We start from the raw sequence: 18,463 nt of genomic DNA, 5'->3' as shown, positions 1-18,463 counted from the left end.
TCTCTGGAATTATCTGCCACAGAATGTAGTTGAGGCCACAGTTCATTAGCTATATTTAAGAGGGAGTTAGATGTGGCCCTTGTGGCTAAAGGGATCAGGGGGTATGGAGAGAAGGCAGGTACAGGATACTGAGTTGGATGATCAGCCATGATAATTTTGAATGGCGGTGCAGGCTCGAAGGGCCGAATGGCCTACTTCTGCACCTATTTTCTATGTCAAGTCAAGTCAAGTTTATTTGTCACATACACATACGAGATGTGCAGTGAAATGAAAGTGGCAATGCTCGCGGACTTTTGTGCAAAAGACAAACAACAAAACAACCAAACAAATTATAAACACAATCATAACACACATATTCTTTTACATAATAAATAATAGAAGGAAAAACGTCCTGTAGAGTTAGTCCCTGGTGAGAAAGGCGTTTTCCAATGTTTCTATGATCCTGATCTCAGGCGCTGTCTGTGTGGCGTTTGCACGTTCTCTCTGTGGGATTTCTCCGGGTGCTCCGGTTTCCTCCCACATCCCAAAGACGTGCGGGTATTGCACTGTTAATATTGTTGGGCTGCATAATTGTCTCTGTAAGTTGCCTCTAGCGTGTGGGGTGTGAACGGGATAACACGGAACTGGTGAACGGGCGTGGACTCGGTGGGCCGAAGGGCCAGTTTCTATGCTGCATCTCAAAAACCAAGCTAAAAGTACAGCACAGGAACAGGCCATCTGGCTCGCAGCATCTGAGCTGGACACGATGACAAGATCAACTAATCTCGTCTGCCTGCACAAAACTCTGTGCGCAAATAAATATCAGGCCCGTCAAGAGTCAGCCTCCTTGCTTTACAGTAAAGGCTCCATTGGTCAGCAGGGAGATTAAGGTGGTTGCCAATGGCAGGGAATGAGGATTAAAGTGTGGTGAAGAGAGAGTATGGCTGGAGGGAGTGGACTCAGCGTGGGACCTAACCCCGTGTCTTACCGACTACTGTGCAAAAAAATCATTAGTGTGCAGAAACCATTTTCGAGGACTCGAGGTTTTGCCTGAGGTGGAATCAGTGAAGTGATTCGAGTCCACTGCATTTCCTCTTTTGCAAAGCACAAACAGATAGCCGGTACACAAAAAAGCTGGAGAAACTCAGCGGGTGCAGCAGCATCTACGGAGCGAAGGAAATAGGCAACGTTTCGGGCCGAAACCCTTTGGGTTTCGGCCCGAAACGTTACCTATTTCCTTAGGTCTGAAGAAGGGTTTCTCTAAGAATGGGTTGCCTGAAGTTGCCTATTTCCTTAGGTCTGAAGAAGGGTTTCGGAGCGAAGGAAACGTTGCCTATTTCCTTCGCTCCATAGATGCTGCTGCAGCCGCTGAGTCTCTCCAGCATTTTTGTCCCCCTTTCGATTTTCCGGCATCTGCAGTTCCTTCTTAAACAAACAAATAGCCCCTTCTTTTCAAAATCAAAAGTGGGCCCTGAGTCACTGTAAAGTCTGAAGAAGGGTATGCGATCTCCCGGTTGATTCCCCCCCAGACCTTTCTGTCCTGGACCTCCCCCATTGCCAGAGTGAGGCCCAGCGCAAATTGGAGGAACAGCACCTCGTATTTCGCTTGGGCAGCTTACACCCCAGCGGTATGAACGTTGAATTCTCCAATTCAAAGTAACCCTTGCATCCCCGTCCCTCCCCCACCCTAGACGTCCTGTTCGCGTCCCCTCGTTATCACCTCTTCCGCGGCCAACAATGGACCATTGTGGGCTCCACCTCTCCTGGGTCATCGGTGCGGGCTCTGATCTGTTCTGTAGCTTTTCACACCTCTAGTTTCCCTCTCCTCTGACTCTCAGTCTGAAGAAGGCTCTCAGTCTGAAGAAGGGTCCCGACCCAAAACGTCACCTGTTCCGTTTCTCCAGAGATGCTGTCTGACCCGCTGAGTTACTCCAGCACTGCGCCTTTCTTTAACTGTAAAGAGGTTCCCAGCTAAACCTTCCTGCCAAAGGGATTGTCTTGATATTGTTCATTTAAAAGGGAAAAAACTGAGCATGGAATAACTGGGAATGACTGAAACGTTTGGATTTGACGTGGGTTGTGTGGCTTTACAGGTGTACGTCAAGATTTGCAACAACTTCAGAGCAAAGTTTCTTACACAAGGTGCTGGGTGCCTGGAACGTGCTGCTGGGGGTGGTGGTTGAAACGGATATGATGGTGGCATTTAAAAGACTTTTGGATAGGGACAATGAAGAGATGCGGGTTTTTTTTTTCTTTTTTCCAGAACAAGGGGTCACAGTTTAAGGATAAGGGGGAAGTCTTTTAGGACCGAGATGAGAAAAAACATTTTTCACACAGAGAGTGGTGAATCTGTGGAACTCTCTGCCACAGAAGGCAGTTGAGGCCAGTTCATTGGCTATATTTAAGAGGGAGTTAGATGTGGCCTTTGTGGCTAAAGGGATCAGGGGGTATGGAGAGAAGGCAGGTACAGGATACTGAGTTAGATGATCAGCCATGATCATATTGAATGACGGTGCAGGCTCGAAGGGCCGAATGGCCTACTCCTGCACCTGTTTTCTATGTTTCTATGTTTGCGCAGGTAGATAAGTGAATGCATGAATGAAATAATGAAACGTTATTGTCACATGTGACAGTGAAATTCTTTGTTGTGAATGCCATACACAGTGTATGCAAAGGGAGGCCATGTGTAGGGCCTCGACAAAGTTACAAACTGTTCAACATGGTCCGCAATACTTCCCCTTCATTCTCGACAAACCCCCCTCATGCCGGGTCTCTCCGCTCTCTCGGGCCACCTTCCTCCGCCTCCACGCCAGGCTCCTCTTTATTCTCGGGCATGTCCTCAGCCAACCCCCGGGCCCATCCCGATAGGTCATGGCATCATGTTCGGCACGAGCATTGTGGGCCGAAGGGCCTGTTCTGTGCTCTGCGTTTTGGAAATATAGGTTTGTGTGAACCGAGAATCGGCACGCTTAGCTGGGAAGGTCCAGATCTTGAGTTAGACGTCAATACATTGCAGGCAGTGCATTGCAAGAAAGTAGCAATCTACCAGACTAATTTCGTTCATTGGAATGGTAGGAATGTCCCAGATTATGTACCCCAAATTAGTCTGGGAATTTCTTCACTTACCCTGGAGATCATATGAGTCTGGATGAGGTGGGATGTTTCCATGAAGTGACTTATAAGGTATCATAGTACTTTCGCTGTGTGTTTTTCTGAATCAAAAGACCAACATTGGTGGAAGAGAGAGTCCAGTTGGATTTTTTTTTTTTCTTCTAATTCCTCTGTTTTTGTTAATAACTTTTCAATTGATGAGCATTTCTTCAATAAGACATTTGGCTCACACTTCAAAGTTAATGGGTATTTCAAGCATTTGCGGATTTCTTTGGAAGTTGGTCTTTGAAAGATATTATTCACTGGGCCGTATTATGGGCTTCATTGTTCTGCCTGGCTACCCGCCTTGTTCTTCAAACTATTTTGCAGAGTATTTGGATATTATCAGCAACGGCTACTAAATTTGGGCAGCTGGCAGCGAAACATTGATGGCTTCTTTGTTTAGTTCGAGTTTAGTTAAGAGACATAGCGTGGCGCACCGAGTCCATGCAGCTGACTCTACCAGCACCGCCACTGTGCCGCTCCGATCTTCTTATTCATAGGTGGACCACCGTTGTTAACAAGACGAGCAATTATTGACCATAACCAAGTGTCCTTTGAGTGTGTGTATGGTCAAGCCTTTCCCTACAGCCTCTCTATAGTCTGGCTGTTGAAAGGGGCTCCCATGGTATCGTATGGTAGAGACTAGACACAAAAGGCTGGAATAACTCAGCAGGTCAGGCAGCATCTCTGGATAGAAACATCGGCCCTTCGAGCCTGCACCGCCATTCAATATGATCATGGCTGATCATCCAACTCAGTATCTCATACCTGCCTTCTCTCCATACCCCCTGATCCCTTTAGCCACATAGAAGGAATGGGCGACGTTTCGGGTCGAGACCTTTCTTCTACCAGAGATGCTGCCTGTCCCACTGACTTACTCCAACATTTTGTGTCTAACTTTGATTTAAACCAGCATCCTCCTCATCATCACGTATAGTAGAGGCTTGCAGGTCTTCACCTTAGTGATGATAAAGAAATAGCAGTTTGAGTCATGCCCTTCGGCCCGACTTGCCAACGACAACTAACACGCCCCATTTACACTAGTCCCACCTGCCCATATCAAGTCAAGTCAAGTCAAGTCAAGTCAAGTCAAGTCAAGTTTATTTGTCACATACACATATGAGATGTGCAGTGAAATGAAAGTGGCAATGCTCGCGGACTTTTGTGTAAAAGACAAACAACAAAACAACCAAACAAATTATAAACACAATCATAACACACATATTCTTTTACATAATAAATAATGGAAGGAAAAACGTTCAGTAGAGTTAGTCCCTGGTGAGATAGGCGTTTACAGTCCGAATTGCCTCTGGGAAGAAACTCCTTCTCAACCTCTCCGTTCTCACCGCATGGCAACGGAGGCCCTCTAAACCTGTCCTAGCCATGTAGCTGTTGAAACGTCTCTTAAATGTTTATGATAGCACCTACATCATCTACTGTACGTCTTCCGGCAGTTTGATCCATTTACCCACCGACATTGTGTAACAAAGTTATCCCTCAGGTTCTTATTTAGCCTTTCCCCCCTCACCTTTAACCTCCAGTCCTCTGCTTCTCAATTCCGCTACTCTGGGCAAACGACTCTGCATTGACCCGATCAATTCCAAGTTGATGGAGATCCCGTACATCACGTGTTCTCAGCAGCTGGTTCCTCACTTTCACATTACTGCGGCAATGTACAAAATCATGCAGCAAGCCAATGAAAGCAATTTGGAAATCACTCTAATTTGAAACCCGATTTTCTCCCTTTCAATAACTGTTAAATTGAGTTCTAATTCTTGATTTTCGAACCACTTTGAGGCGGTGGCCAAGACAGCATACCGACACCTCTACTTCACAAGCCTACGGTAAATTGGCAAGTCTCCAATGACTCTTGCCGACTTCCACGGATGAACCGTACAAAGAGCCCTATCCAGATGCGTCACAGCTTGATATGGAGTCGGCTCTGCCCAAGACCGCAAGCGAGAATAGGCGTGATGTAGGTTTATGCCAAGATAGAAACATAGTGCTGGTGTAACTCAGCGTGGTCAGGCAGCACCTCTGAAGAAAGGTCCAGGCCTGAAACATCATCTACCCATGTTCTACAGAGATGTTGCCTGACCTGATGGGTTACCCCGCCACTTTGTGTCTATCTTTAGCAAGACGGGAGAGTTGTGATCGCAGCCCAGACGATCACGCAATCATGGGAGGGGGAATTAAAGTGTGTGGCATCCGGGAGATCGGGTAGGTCCTGGAGGTCTGAGCGAAGGTGTGCAGCGGAATCGTGTCCAGCGATCATCCGTACACTAGTTCTATCCCACACACTAGGGACACTTTACAGAAGCCAATTAACCTAGGAATCTGCATGTCTTTGGAATGTGGGAGGAAACCAGAGCACCTGGAGAAAGCCCACGTGGTCACAAGGTGAAGAACGTGCAAACTCCATTCAGACAGCACCCGTGGTCGGGATCGAACCCGGGTCTCTGGCGCCGCAAGGCAGCAACTCTCCCACCGCGCCACCGTTCCACCCTGATAAAAATATTCCGGGTTATCGATTATCTTGGATGGCAGCATGAGGATGAGATTGTAGCCAGGGGCTTTCCTTGTGTGCAGTGGGTCTTCTGGGTGGTAAGTCCGAGGAAGGGCCCAGACCTAAGACATGGCAGAAGAAGACATCTGAAAAAGTGTCCCGACCTGAAACGTCGCCCAGTCTGATGAAGGACGTGGACCCAAAACGTCACGTACCCAGTGCCTTCCACAGATGCTGTCTCCAATCTGTCAATTACATAATAGAGCCACACAGCATGGAAACAGGCCCTTCGGCCCAACTTACCCATGCCGGCCAACATGCCCCATCTATAGTCTCACCCGCCTGCATTTGGCCCATATCCCTCTAAACCTACCATAGAAACATTGAAAATAGGTGCAGGAATAGGCCATTCAGCCCTTAGAGCCTGCACCGCCATTCAATATGATCATGGCTGATCATCCAATTCAGTATCCTGTACCTGCCTTCTCTCCATACCCCCTGATCCCTTTAGCCACAAGGGCCACATCTAACTCCCTCTTAAATATAGCCAATGAACTGGCCTCAACTACCTTCTGCGGCAGAGAATTCCAGAGATTCACCACTCTCTGTGTGAAAAAGGTTTTCCTCATCTCGGTCCTAAATGATTTCCCCCTTATCCTTAAACTGTGACCCCTTGTTCTGGACTTCCCCAACATCGGGAACAATCTTCCTGCATCAAGCCTGTCCAACCCCTTAAGAATTTTGTAAGTTTCTATAAGATCCCCCCTCAATCTTCTAAAATCTAGCGAGTACAAACCGAGTCTATCCAGTCTTTCTTCATATGAAAGTCCTGACATCCCAGGAATCAGTCTGGCGAACCTTCTCTGTACTCCCTCTACGGCAAGATGTACTCCTTGTACACCCTATCTGTGTAGCTATGCATGAAGAAACTGTAGATGCTGGTTTATATGGAAGATAGACATAAAAAGCTGGAATAACTCAACGGGTTAAGCAGCATCTCTGGGGGAAAGGAATAGCTGACGTTTCGGGTCGAGACCCTTCTTGCGTTTCTTTGTACCTGCCTCATCCACCTCCTCAAATCATTTGACAGGATTAGGAAGATGGAAAGGGAATGAAGAATCAGAAAACTCTTGCATTTTAGTATTTTACCAAAATGAACTGAAATTAAAGCGTTCAGTGCTCAAAGTAAATGCAGATTGTAAATTATACCTTTTGAAAAATGCATAGATGTGTGCAAACCTCCTTAGGAGAAGGAGAACATAAACTAGAAAGCAATTAAGGGGACTCGATTTTAAATGATTTCTCTAGGATTTCTTTTCATTGACCTCGTTTTAAGTAACCGCAATTCGAAGCCACAGCTGAAAATGTTTCCAAACGTTGAAGATAGGCACAAAGCTCTGGAGTAACTTAGGCAGCGTCTCTGGAGAGATGGAAAGGGTGACGTTTCGGATCGAGACCCTCTCTTCAGACTGAGAGTCGAGGGAGAGGGAGAGACACAGAGATAAGGACGTGCAAGGTGTGAAAACGAGATAGCAAAGGGGAAGTGTAGAATAGATCATTGTTAGCTAGGGGAAGGAAACAGCGGAGCACTTATTGTGATGCTCGGCCACAAAACAGAATATAGAAAGCACACAAAAATACTGGAGAAACATCAGCGGGTGCAGCAGCATCTATGGAGCGAAGGAAATAGGCAACGTTTCGGGCCGAAACCCTTCTTCAGACCTAAGGAAATACCTTCGAGAAACCCTTCTTCAGACCTAAGGAAATACCTTAGAGAAACCCTTCTTCAGACCTAAGGAAATAGGCAACGTTTCGGGCCGAAACCCTTCTTCAGACCTAAGGAAATACCTTAGAGAAACCCGTCTTCAGACCTAAGGAAATAGGTAACGTTTCGGGCCGAAACCCTTTGGGTTTCGTCCCGAAACGTCGCCTATTTCCTTCGCTCCATAGATGCTGCTGCACCCGCTGAGTTTCTCCAGAATTTTTGTGTACCTTAGATTTTCCAGCATCTGCAGTTCCTTCTTAAACAGAATATAGAAAGCCTTTGAGATTTGAAGATGTCCATTAACCTGTTATTTTATGGACCAGCATGTTGACAGCGGTAGGATGTATTGAGGCGGCAAGGTGAACTTTCACCAGCCAAGATTTTCACAGTTCACATTCCCCCTCCATCTGATGCCGGCTGGTGTGATAAGCCTGTGGCTGATCAACCTAAACCTCCGCAGGATACACAAAGCAGTTGGATTTGCGAGGCGTTAGGCTGACGTGTCGGGAGGTCGGGGTGGGGAGGAGCTGACGGAACAGCGAAGCACGAGATGGATGGAGGGTGCGGACTTGACACGTTGCATGGGGAACGGACGCACTCCACGTGAACGCTTCAGTTTCACGATTCTCTGACTGAAACTTGTGCTGGGTGGACTTACACAATCAAGATTCAAGATTCAATTTATTTGTCATTTGGACCCCTTGAGGTCCAAGCGAAATGACGTTTCTGCAGCCATACCTTACAAACAAATAGACCCAAGACACAACAACACAACATAATTTACATAAACATCCATCACATCGCTGTGATGGAAGGCCAAAAAAACTTATCTCTCCACTGCACTCTCCCCCCCCCCCCCGATGTCAAAGTCAAAGCCCCCGGCTGGCGATGGCGATTGTCCCGCGGCCATTAAAGCCACGCCGGGTGGTGCGAGGTCGCACACCGGGTCTTGATGTTAGAGCCCCCGGCGTGCGCTCGCAGAGTCCCGCGGCCATTCCAAGCCGCGCGGGGCGGTGCTGTAAGGCCCCGCTCCAATCGTTTATTACTCAACAACTGCGGCAATTCTCCTCGTTCTGTCCATGCTTACGCCCTAGAAATTAATTGGGGGGGGGGGGGGACACGATTAAAATGTGAGGAGAGGTAATCTTTCAATGAAAATTAAATATGTGCTTTCCAGTTATCTCTTCTCCACGTGCAACACAAAGGCTGAAGGTGCCATTCACAAGGTGCCATTCACAAGGTGCCATTCACAAGTAACATCGCAATGGTCCTTCCATAAGCTAGGGTACTGTCCGATTCAGGATCAGTCCAGGTTCAGGAACAGCTTCTCCCCTGCAGCCATCAGGCTATTAAACACTACAACCTCAAATAAACTCTGAACTACAATAGACTATTATTGTTATTATTGCACTACTATTAGTTGATTTTACTTCGGAGTCACGTGAGTGACTACGTGAAGAACCCACCCAGTGCGCAGGCGCGGCATTACGCCAGCAGCGCAACAGCGGCGGCAGCTGGAGCCAGGCTCTCCAGCTGCACGTTAAAAGACAAGACCTCAGGTAAGTGAGTCTTTTGTATTACAGAGTCGCTAGCATGGCTACCCGCAAGCGACAAAGCAAACGGACTGCCTGCCCAACTCCCCCCGAGGAAGGGTCGACATCTGGGCGGCAGCCACCGGCGGCAGAGGAGCATTTTCAGCGCTCCCGTACACCCGACCCCGAGCCGCTCCCTGTGCTGCCGACTTCAACACCTCGCACAGGGAGGAAGTCCACCCGTAAAACGGACCGGCCGGTGGTCTCTGACTCGTCGGAGGAACGGGAACATTCTCCACCGGCTAAACGGGGAGACAGCCGCTTAAGCTGCATGAGGCAGCTCCTCGAACAAATGTTCGCGCAGGAGATGCTGGCAAGGCATCTCCAGGGAGGACGGGCTGAGGCCTCCTCCAAAACCGTCACCTTACCCCTCTGCTCCCTCCTTATATTGAGGTCAGCAAGGGAGGCCAGGACTGGGCTGGCTTATCGCAGGGGCAGGCGGGACGACTGTACAAGTATGCCAGGGGGAGCAGGAGGAAGAAGAGCTGCTGGGTGTGGTCAACCGGTATGCGGCGCCCCCGAAGGCCGGGAGAATGCTGACCCCAAAAATGGCGGCCAGCATAAACCGGCTATCCAACAAGCCTCTCCAGGAAAAAGTAATCCAGGAGGCTCTCGAGACATACACGGCACCCGAGAACTGTGAGGCGCTGCGCGTTAAGACCGTCAATGGCCAGATATGGAGCCAGCTAGGCCAACATATTAGGAGCCAAGAGCTGAAAATGCAGCGCATCCTGAAGCTCCATACCGCTGCCATCACCGCCTTTGCTCGGTCCGCAGAGCACACGGACCTCACTACACCTCAACAGGATGTCCTAGCTCTGATGTGTAACACCCACTTTGAGATGAACAACTTAAGGCGGGAAAACATCAGGCCTGCCCTCAACCCCAAATATGCAGGGCTTTGCAAAGCTCCTGCGCCAGAAAAGGAGGCGCTGCTATTTGGGGCTGACCTGGGAAAAAGGCTCAAAGAACTCGAAGAGGCGGCCAAACCAGTAGGCCTTATGAGGGCAGGACCAGCGCCGAGCAGGGCGAAGACACCCAGTTGGCAGCACCCCTCGGCATCCACCAGCAGATACCGGACTGGTGAAAGCCTGGCTACCGCTCCTCACTACCCCCATAGCTCTTTTTTAGAGAGGGGCCCAGAGCGGAGCCGTGGGAAGATACGCCGCCCCGTGACAGCACCAACAAAAAACGCCCGCGAGCCAAACCCACCAACGAAGACGCTCCCAAAAAAATGAACATGGAGGTAGGTGGGTCTGGTTCCTGTCAACATACAATAACCAAGGATGTTGTACTAACAGGAGGGCGTTTACGATCATTTAAACATGTTTGGTGTACGATCACAAACAGCCAATACATACTCAACAGTATTAGTGGATACAAAATTGAATTTAAAACAGGCATAATACCGCCGGTTCAGCATATACCCCAAAGGGTATTCCTTCCCACTCAACTAGAGAAGGAGAAAGGACAGGCTGAACTAGATAGACTCATGTCTAAAGGAGTCATTGAAACGACCAGACATGAGCCATTGGAATTTGTATCAAATATATTCGTTAAAACTAAGAAAGATGGTGGATGTCGCATCATCATTGATCTAACATCACTAAATAAATCTGTTGAGTAACAACATTTCAAAATGGAGACATTTGTCACTGCCAGACAACTGATCTCAAAGGGATACTTCATGGCAAGCATAGACATTAAAGATGCTTACTATCTAGTACCCATTCACAAGGATCATTTCAGATACCTGAAATTTATCTGGATGGGGCAACTATGGCAATATAGAGCACTGCCCAATGGGTTAACTACAGCCCCCAGATTATTTACCAAAATTCTTAAAGTAGCCATGAAAATATTGAGAGGACAAAAATACCTAGTCATGGCTTATCTGGACGATATTCTCATAATAGGGAGAACCAAGGAACTAGCTGTCACAGCAGTTTCAGCTACCAAACAACTCCTTGAAACGTTGGGATTTGTTCTACATCCAGATAAATCGAATTTGAAGCCGTCAACTAATATGGACTATCTAGGCTTCACCATCGATTCTACCCACATGACTGTTACTCTGCCAAGGGATAAAAAGGTTGCATTAGCGCAAGCATGCAACAATTTAATCGCAAATACACAACCAAGGATCCGGCATGTTGCCAGAGTCATTGGGAGTATTGTAGCAGCATTTCCAGCTGCACAATATGGGCCCTTGCATTACCAAAATTTACAAAGAGCAAGGACATATGCATTGCAGCAAAATAGGGGGCATTATGACCGAACAATGTATTTACCCACTGAGGCCATATCAGAACTTCAGTGGTGGTCAGAAAATATTTGGCACAGTTACAGTCCCATTGCCATCACTAATCCTAACATAATCATCACGACTGATGCCAGTGCTTTAGGCTGGGGAGCTACTAACTCTATATCCAGCACAGGTGGCAGATGGACTAATCTCGAGACATCGCTACTACACTCACTAGGCATAAATTATTTGGAAATGCTGGCCGCCTTTTATGGGCTAAAAGCATATTCATCCAATATGCAGCACGTGCATGTTAGGTTAATGATTGATAACACAACGGTGGTGGCCTACATCAAGCACATGGGTGGCATAAAATCAGTATCATGCGACAAATTGGCTAATATAATCTGGCAATGGTGTGTCGAGAGACATATTTGGCTATCAGCTGCCTATCTACCAGGTAAGCTAAACACAGTGGCAGACACCAGGTCACGAAAATTCAATGATAACATCGAATGGATGTTACATCCAAAAATATTTTGCAAAAATTACTAAGCAATATGGAACGCCAGATATAGATTTGTTCGCGTCCAGATTGAATCACCAGTTTACCCATGTATGTGGCTTGGGAACCAGACCCAGAGGCAGCAGCGGTAGATGCCTTCACGCTGGATTGGGGAAATTTCTTCTTCTATGCTTTCCCTCCCTTCTGCCTCATCAGCCGGGTACTCCAGAAAATACGGTCAGACTCTGCTTCAGGTATTTTGGTCGTACCCGACTGGCCTACCCAACCATGGTTCCCAGTCTTTCACGACATGGTGGTAGAGTCACCTATGGTCTTTAACAGTCATCCACAGCTGTTGACTCACCCAGTATCCGGCATAAGTCACCCATGCCATAAAAAATTAAAACTCCTGGTTTGTAGGTTTTAACCAGGCCTTACCAGGAACTGGGTTTATCAGAAAGAACTATCACCACCATGTCGGCATCCCTGCGAGACTCAACCAAGAAGCAGTACCTGACATACATCAAGAAATGGGAGCAGTACTGCTTGGATGCAGGGACGTCGTATAAGAAAGCCACAATCACGGACGTGTTGGAGTTCCTGGCCCACTTACACCATGACCAGAAGATGAGCTACAGTGCCGTCAACGCAGCACGAAGTGCCCTGTCTGCTTATCTTATGCCAACAGGACACCATAGCATCGGGTCCCACCCGCTAGTCATAAAACTCCTCAAGGGGATTTACAATATCAAACCCCCTACACCCAGATATACCCATGTATGGGATATAAGTGTCGTGCTATCACACCTCAGAGGATGGCCACCGGTGGGATCCCTCAGTCTAGAGCAATCCACGCTCAAGACCATCATGCTAATGGCGCTCGTCTCTGCACAAAGGGTCCAGTCACTACATCAACTACGACTGGACAACATGGTAACTACCCCAGACTGCATCACATTTACTATGCCGGGGTTAGTTAAACAAACCAGGCCAGGTATGTCCAACTCGCCATTAATCTTCCGGGCCTACCCTCCAGAACCTAGGCTCTGTGTAGTGACCCATTTATACAACTATGTAGACACAACCCATACACTTAGAGGGAGTGAAAAAGCCTTATGGGTCAGCCACAAGAAGCCTTTTGGACGGGTAACCAGCCAAACTATATCCAGGTGGTTAAAACAGGTCCTAAAAGCTGCAGGGATTAACACTGATGTTTTTAAATCCCATTCTATCAGGGCAGCATCTACATCAGCTGCGGAACGGATGGATGTTCCCATCGACCACATCCTAAGCACAGCAGGATGGTCAAGGGAATCAACGTTCCGGATATTTTATCATAAACCGCTGATGCAGAAAGACTTGTTTGCAGAGAAAATTTTAGAAACTGCAGACTTATAATTTTAAGCCCAAGGGAGCTAATTTTGTTATTGTTTAATAAACATTTTTGTTTTCAAAAAACAAACAGATTCGTTGGTCTTTAGATACCACTTCCTCCCTCGATAACTTCGGCAGCGAGTGATATAGCTGTTACACGGTTTGAAATCACAGATCTTTGAAGTCTTCACGTAGTCACTCACGTGACTCCGAAGTAAAATAGAGAGATTAAACGAGTACTTACCGGTACGAAGTTTGATCTGTATTTTATGAGGAGTTACGATGAGGGATTACGTGCCCTCCGCTCCCACCCTCAGTATATGGATCAAACTCGAGCTGATGTCTCTTTAATCTTTACTATCTTTACTTCATATATTGTGTCTACCTGTGATTCCACACCGCTGCTTGGAAGTATGCCGCGCCTGCGCACTGGGTGGGTTCTTCACGTAATCCCTCATCGTAACTCCTCATAAAATACAGATCAAACTTCGTACCGGTAAGTACTCGTTTAATCTCTCTATTAAAAGCCCTGTCCCACTGTACGAGTTCATTCAAAGAATTCTCCCGAGTTTGCCCCGATTCCAACTCGGAGATTTACGGTAATGGCCGCTCGTCGGTACGCGGGGCTCTCATGGACATTTTTCAACGTGTTGAAAAATCTTCACGAATCTTCCCGAGCTTACCGCGTTTCCCGAGTACCTGCCGTTAGCGTTAAGAGCCGCTAAGAGACGTCCCCGAGCTCCGACGTCACTGCTACATTCATTCTACGTGCTAACCACGAGTTTGATTTTTTTTTTAACTCGGGAGAGCTCTTGAATTACCTTGTACCGTGGGACAGGGCTTTTACACTAACACTATCCTGCACACACTAGTGCCAATTCACAATCCGACTACGGGTGCTGTCTGTATGTTCTCCCTGTGACCGTGTGGGTTTTCTCTGGGTGCCCTGTGCCTTGGTATGAATGTAAATTGTCCCTAGTGTGTGTGTAGGATAGTGTTAATCGGTGGGCCGAAGGGCCTGTTTTCATGTTGTATCTCGAAACTAAACTAAACCAACTGGAGCTGAGTGCAGTACTCCAAGATTCAATCACCTGTATCTAACCGTGATTGTGAGCTGACGGACCATCCAACACTTTACACTTCAGAAGTCAGGGAAAAGTCCCAAAATCTCTGACCAGTCTTTCCATCATCAGGAGACTGAGAAGCCCTGGGCCTGAGGGAAGGGACATATTTGTTAAGATTATATCCATGGACAAAAGGGTCTTGACGAAAACACAGGCTGACATTTCGCACTGACTTTCCCGAATTCCTTTATTTTAATTCTGAGATGTTGCCTCTTTGTTGTTGTAGGAACCTCATGCCGCGGACTCTGGAAGGACAGATCACCATGGAGAAAACGCCCAGTTACTTTGTCACCAAAGAGGCCCCGAAGCGCATCTCCTCCATGTCGAGGAACACCAAGCTGATCGTGGTGGTAAGGAACCCGGCCACCAGGGCCATCTCGGATTACACCCAGACCCTGTCCAAGAACCCGGCGGTCCCCAGCTTTCAGGCGCTGACCTTTAAAAACGTCAGCACGGGTCTGATCGACACCACGTGGAGCGCGGTCCGCATCGGCATCTACGCCAAGCACCTGGAGAACTGGCTGCAGTATTTCCCCCTCTCCAAGATCCTCTTTGTGAGCGGGGAGAGGCTCGTTAGCGACCCGGCCGGAGAGATGGGCCGGGTGCAGGATTTCCTGGGCCTTAAGAGGGTCGTTACTGACAAGCATTTCTATTTTAACGAGACCAAGGGCTTTCCCTGTCTGAAGAAACCCGAGGGCAGCAGCAAACCACGTTGCCTGGGCAAATCAAAGGGAAGGACTCACCCGAACATAGATATGGATGTTGTCCTCCGGCTTAAAGAATTCTACAGGCCATTTAATCAGAAGTTCTACCAGATGACGGGCCAGGACTTTGGCTGGGAGTGAAATACATTATACTTAGCACAAACAACTGGCAATTAACTGCATGTAGAGCAACTGAGTTCGTTCATGTTAACCTATTCTCAGCACTCGGTTTCTCTGGGAATTTGTAAAGATTCAGTCTCACTTGCCTCAATTTTTGCGAGAGTTCACGAAATCCTTTTTACAGGTTTTTTTATGCCGAACTTTATTAATAAAAAGACGTTACATGACAAACCAAGGAATAATACTCAGAGGGGAACAAAATTCTAAAGTGCTACTTTCATATTTGGTATTGAAAATGAACTGCAAGATCTTACCGGTCCAGAAATGCTGAATATTAAGGATAATCTTTAGAGGTTGCAAGAGTTTTAAAATGAATGACGTCGCTAGGCGTCTCTCTGAAGTATCCTGGATCTACTCTTAGGAATCGCAGATGCTAGTTTACACCAAAGATAGACGCAAAATGCTGGAGCAACTCAGCGGGACAGGCAGCATCTCTGGAGAGAAGGAATGGGTGACGTTTCGGGTCGAGACTCTGTCTTACTGCCTCAATGCACTACTGCTATACACTTGAACTGAACTGTATACAAAGACGAGACGTTACCCATTCGTTCTCTCCAGAGATGCTGCCGGTCCCGCTGAGTTACTCCAGCATTTTGTGTCTACCTTAGCAGCTATCGTGTTGTCCAAGGCATTTGACATTCATTTTGAAGTTAACCACTGACCCCTACAAATGAAACCATTCTGAATCTGAATCATAAAATTAACTTAATTAAACGCAGAAGGATACAATAAGTTGGATTCACTGTTTGTTTTGCAAGTGAAAATATCCTGTCCTTTTTTCCACATTTTTGGTTGAGGAGACTGCTCTGTTTTTTTTTAATCCTTTAATATATATGATTTTTCCAAGTGTTATTCTGTCAAAGATTACATTCAATACTGCAAACAATGAGAAAGATGTAGAAAATCGACAGAATTTGTCAGTCAGCAAATTAATTTACTTGTTCATGTTTGAATGCCTTGGAAGCAGATTTACAGGCAGTAGTAAAAATGTCAAAACAAGGAACTGCAGATGCTGGTTCATACCAAAAAAAAAAGACACAAAATGCTGGAGTAACTCCGAGATACTGCCAGGCCCTTTTGGTTCCTCCACCATTTTGTGTCTTTCTTTTGGGTAATAATATGAGGGCATCTACAGTTGCAGTGGTTTGGAATGGACAAAAGTGCCATCAAAAATTGTAGTTCTGGAACCTTAACTTGGAAAACAAAATCACGCACCTGATTTAAATTGACCCAAATCTGTAGGTTTAGAGACACAGCATGGAAACAGGCCCTTCGGCCCACCAAGTTCATACCAACCATCGATCAACCCGTTCAAAGTAGTTCTATGCTATCCCACTTTCACATGCCTACACACAAGATACAATTTTACAGAGGCCGTTCGGCCTACAAACATTGACGTCTTTGGGATGTAGGAGGGAACTGCTATAGAAGCAACAGGAAACTCCCAAGAAGAGTGATTTGATTTTGCTGCAATCTTTTCTTCCCCATAAATCTTATCTGATGCCTACACATCATTCCGTGGGACCAAAATGATAGATGACTGATCCGTCTCCTATTAGTGAATCTGGCAACACTTCCACCTCAAGTCTATTATTTTGGATAAGATCAAGTCGCTAGACAATAGACAATAGGTGCAGGAGTAGGCCACTCGGCCCTTCCAGCCATTCGGCCCTTCGTCAAGTTCTGTACTTACAGTTGGCTCATCATCAGATATGGAAAAGGTGCCTTCCTGATATCAAATGTAAAATGCATGGGAAGGAACTACAGACGCTAGTTTATACTGAAAATAGACACAAAATGTTGACGTCACCCATCGGGTAAGGCAGCATCTGTGGAGAAAAGGAAAAGGTGACGTTTCAGGTCGGAATCATTCTTTAGACCCGAAGAATCTTCCGTCTGAAGAAGACGTCACCTACTCCTTTTCTCCAGAATACTGCTGTCTGCCCCGCTGATTTACTCCCAACAGTTTGTGTCTACTATTTAAAATGTCTGGTTTGTCAGAAAGTTGAGCGTTCCCCAAAGTGAGGACCTCACAGGTCATGACCTGGCATTGAAAGTCATCACCAATTTAAAATTACTTTGGGAAACCCGTTTAATGACGCGGCACGGTGGCGCAGCGGGAGAGTTGCTGCCTCTCAGCGCCAGAGACCCAGGTTCAATCCTGACTACGGGTGCTGTCTGTACAGAGTTTGTACGTTCTCCCAGTGACCTGTGTGGGTTTCCCCCGGGTGCTCTGGTTTCCTCCCACACTCCAAAGACGTGCAGGTTTGTAGGTTAATTGGCTTTGGTAAAATTGTAAATTGTCCCTGGTGTGTGTAGGATAGTGTTAGTGTGCGGGGATCGCTGGTCGGCACGGACTCGGTGGGCCGAAGGGCCTGTTTCCACGCTGTATCTCTAAACAAAATTGATCCTTGAGTCACTTCTATCACGTCGATGCTGAAAATGTTTGTCCTCTCTGTCTGGATTTCATGCTTTAAAATGTTAATTTACATTGATATGTTTTAATGTTGTATTCATAATGTATAGTTAAGAGTAACTAATATAATTTCTTTCAACTAAAGTTATGTATGTTTTGCAACATGCTTACTACTTACGTTTTTGTGGAGTTGCGTTATTTTAGTACATTTCACTTAACACGGAAACTGTATACGGTAATTATTTCTGATGGACATAATTAACTGAAATCATTGGTCTCCATCATGTATAAAACAATATTATTTTAAGTAATATTTCATCATTGAAATGCTATATTCAGTGACAAAAATCATTCTTGTTTCTATAAACAAAACATATTTTCTATCAATTGGTTTCTAAAGTCATAATTCCTAAAAATAATACTTTTTATTTATTCCGCTATCTAAAGACACGTAAATTTATAAAGGGGTCTCTTTATCATATCCAAAGCATTTGTTTTCTTCCGCTTTAGGAAGCTGAGTAATAATATTTTTATTATTGCTAGACTGGAAGCATTGTTTAACGGATGTGGACTTAAATTCTGAGTATTTATATTTTTGGTGTTCCTCCATTTTAGTTACATTAGCCCTCCAGCTTTCTCCTCCACTTAGCATGTTGCAGTGGAAGATTGGAGTTTGGGAACAGATTGTCTCAAAATTCTTACTCCGCAAATGCATATTTCAATCTCAACAAAGGTAGCATCTGCAGTTCCATCTTACACATGGATAGTGACGTTTCGGGGCGAGAAGGGTCCTGACCCAAAACGTCACCTATCCAAAGTTCTCCAGAGATGCTGCCAGACCTGCTGAGTTACTCCAGCACTTTGTGTCCTTTTATGTACTAACCAGCATCTGCAGTTCTGCATCGGCAACTGGAGGCAGG

General features: G+C 46.4%; 1 protein-coding gene across 1 annotated transcript in view; it reads left to right on the top strand.

The window, feature by feature from the left end:
• Window positions 1–17,939, top strand: part of LOC129706697 (heparan sulfate glucosamine 3-O-sulfotransferase 3B1-like) — a 115,718-nt gene extending 97,779 nt beyond the window's left edge. Inside the window, exon 2 of the mRNA XM_055651097.1 lies at window positions 14,470–17,939. Within this exon, the coding sequence (XP_055507072.1) occupies window positions 14,470–15,088 (619 nt within the window). The 3' untranslated portion in view covers window positions 15,089–17,939. The remainder of the gene's footprint in view (window positions 1–14,469) is intronic.
• The last annotated feature ends 524 nt before the right edge of the window (window positions 17,940–18,463 follow it).

Source organism: Leucoraja erinacea, chromosome 20 (genome assembly GCF_028641065.1).
Source record: "Leucoraja erinacea ecotype New England chromosome 20, Leri_hhj_1, whole genome shotgun sequence".
NCBI classification, from domain to species: Eukaryota; Metazoa; Chordata; class Chondrichthyes; order Rajiformes; family Rajidae; genus Leucoraja; species Leucoraja erinaceus.
The sequence above is the reverse complement of the archived record's forward strand: the minus strand, read 5'-3'. Positions and strand labels throughout refer to the sequence as shown.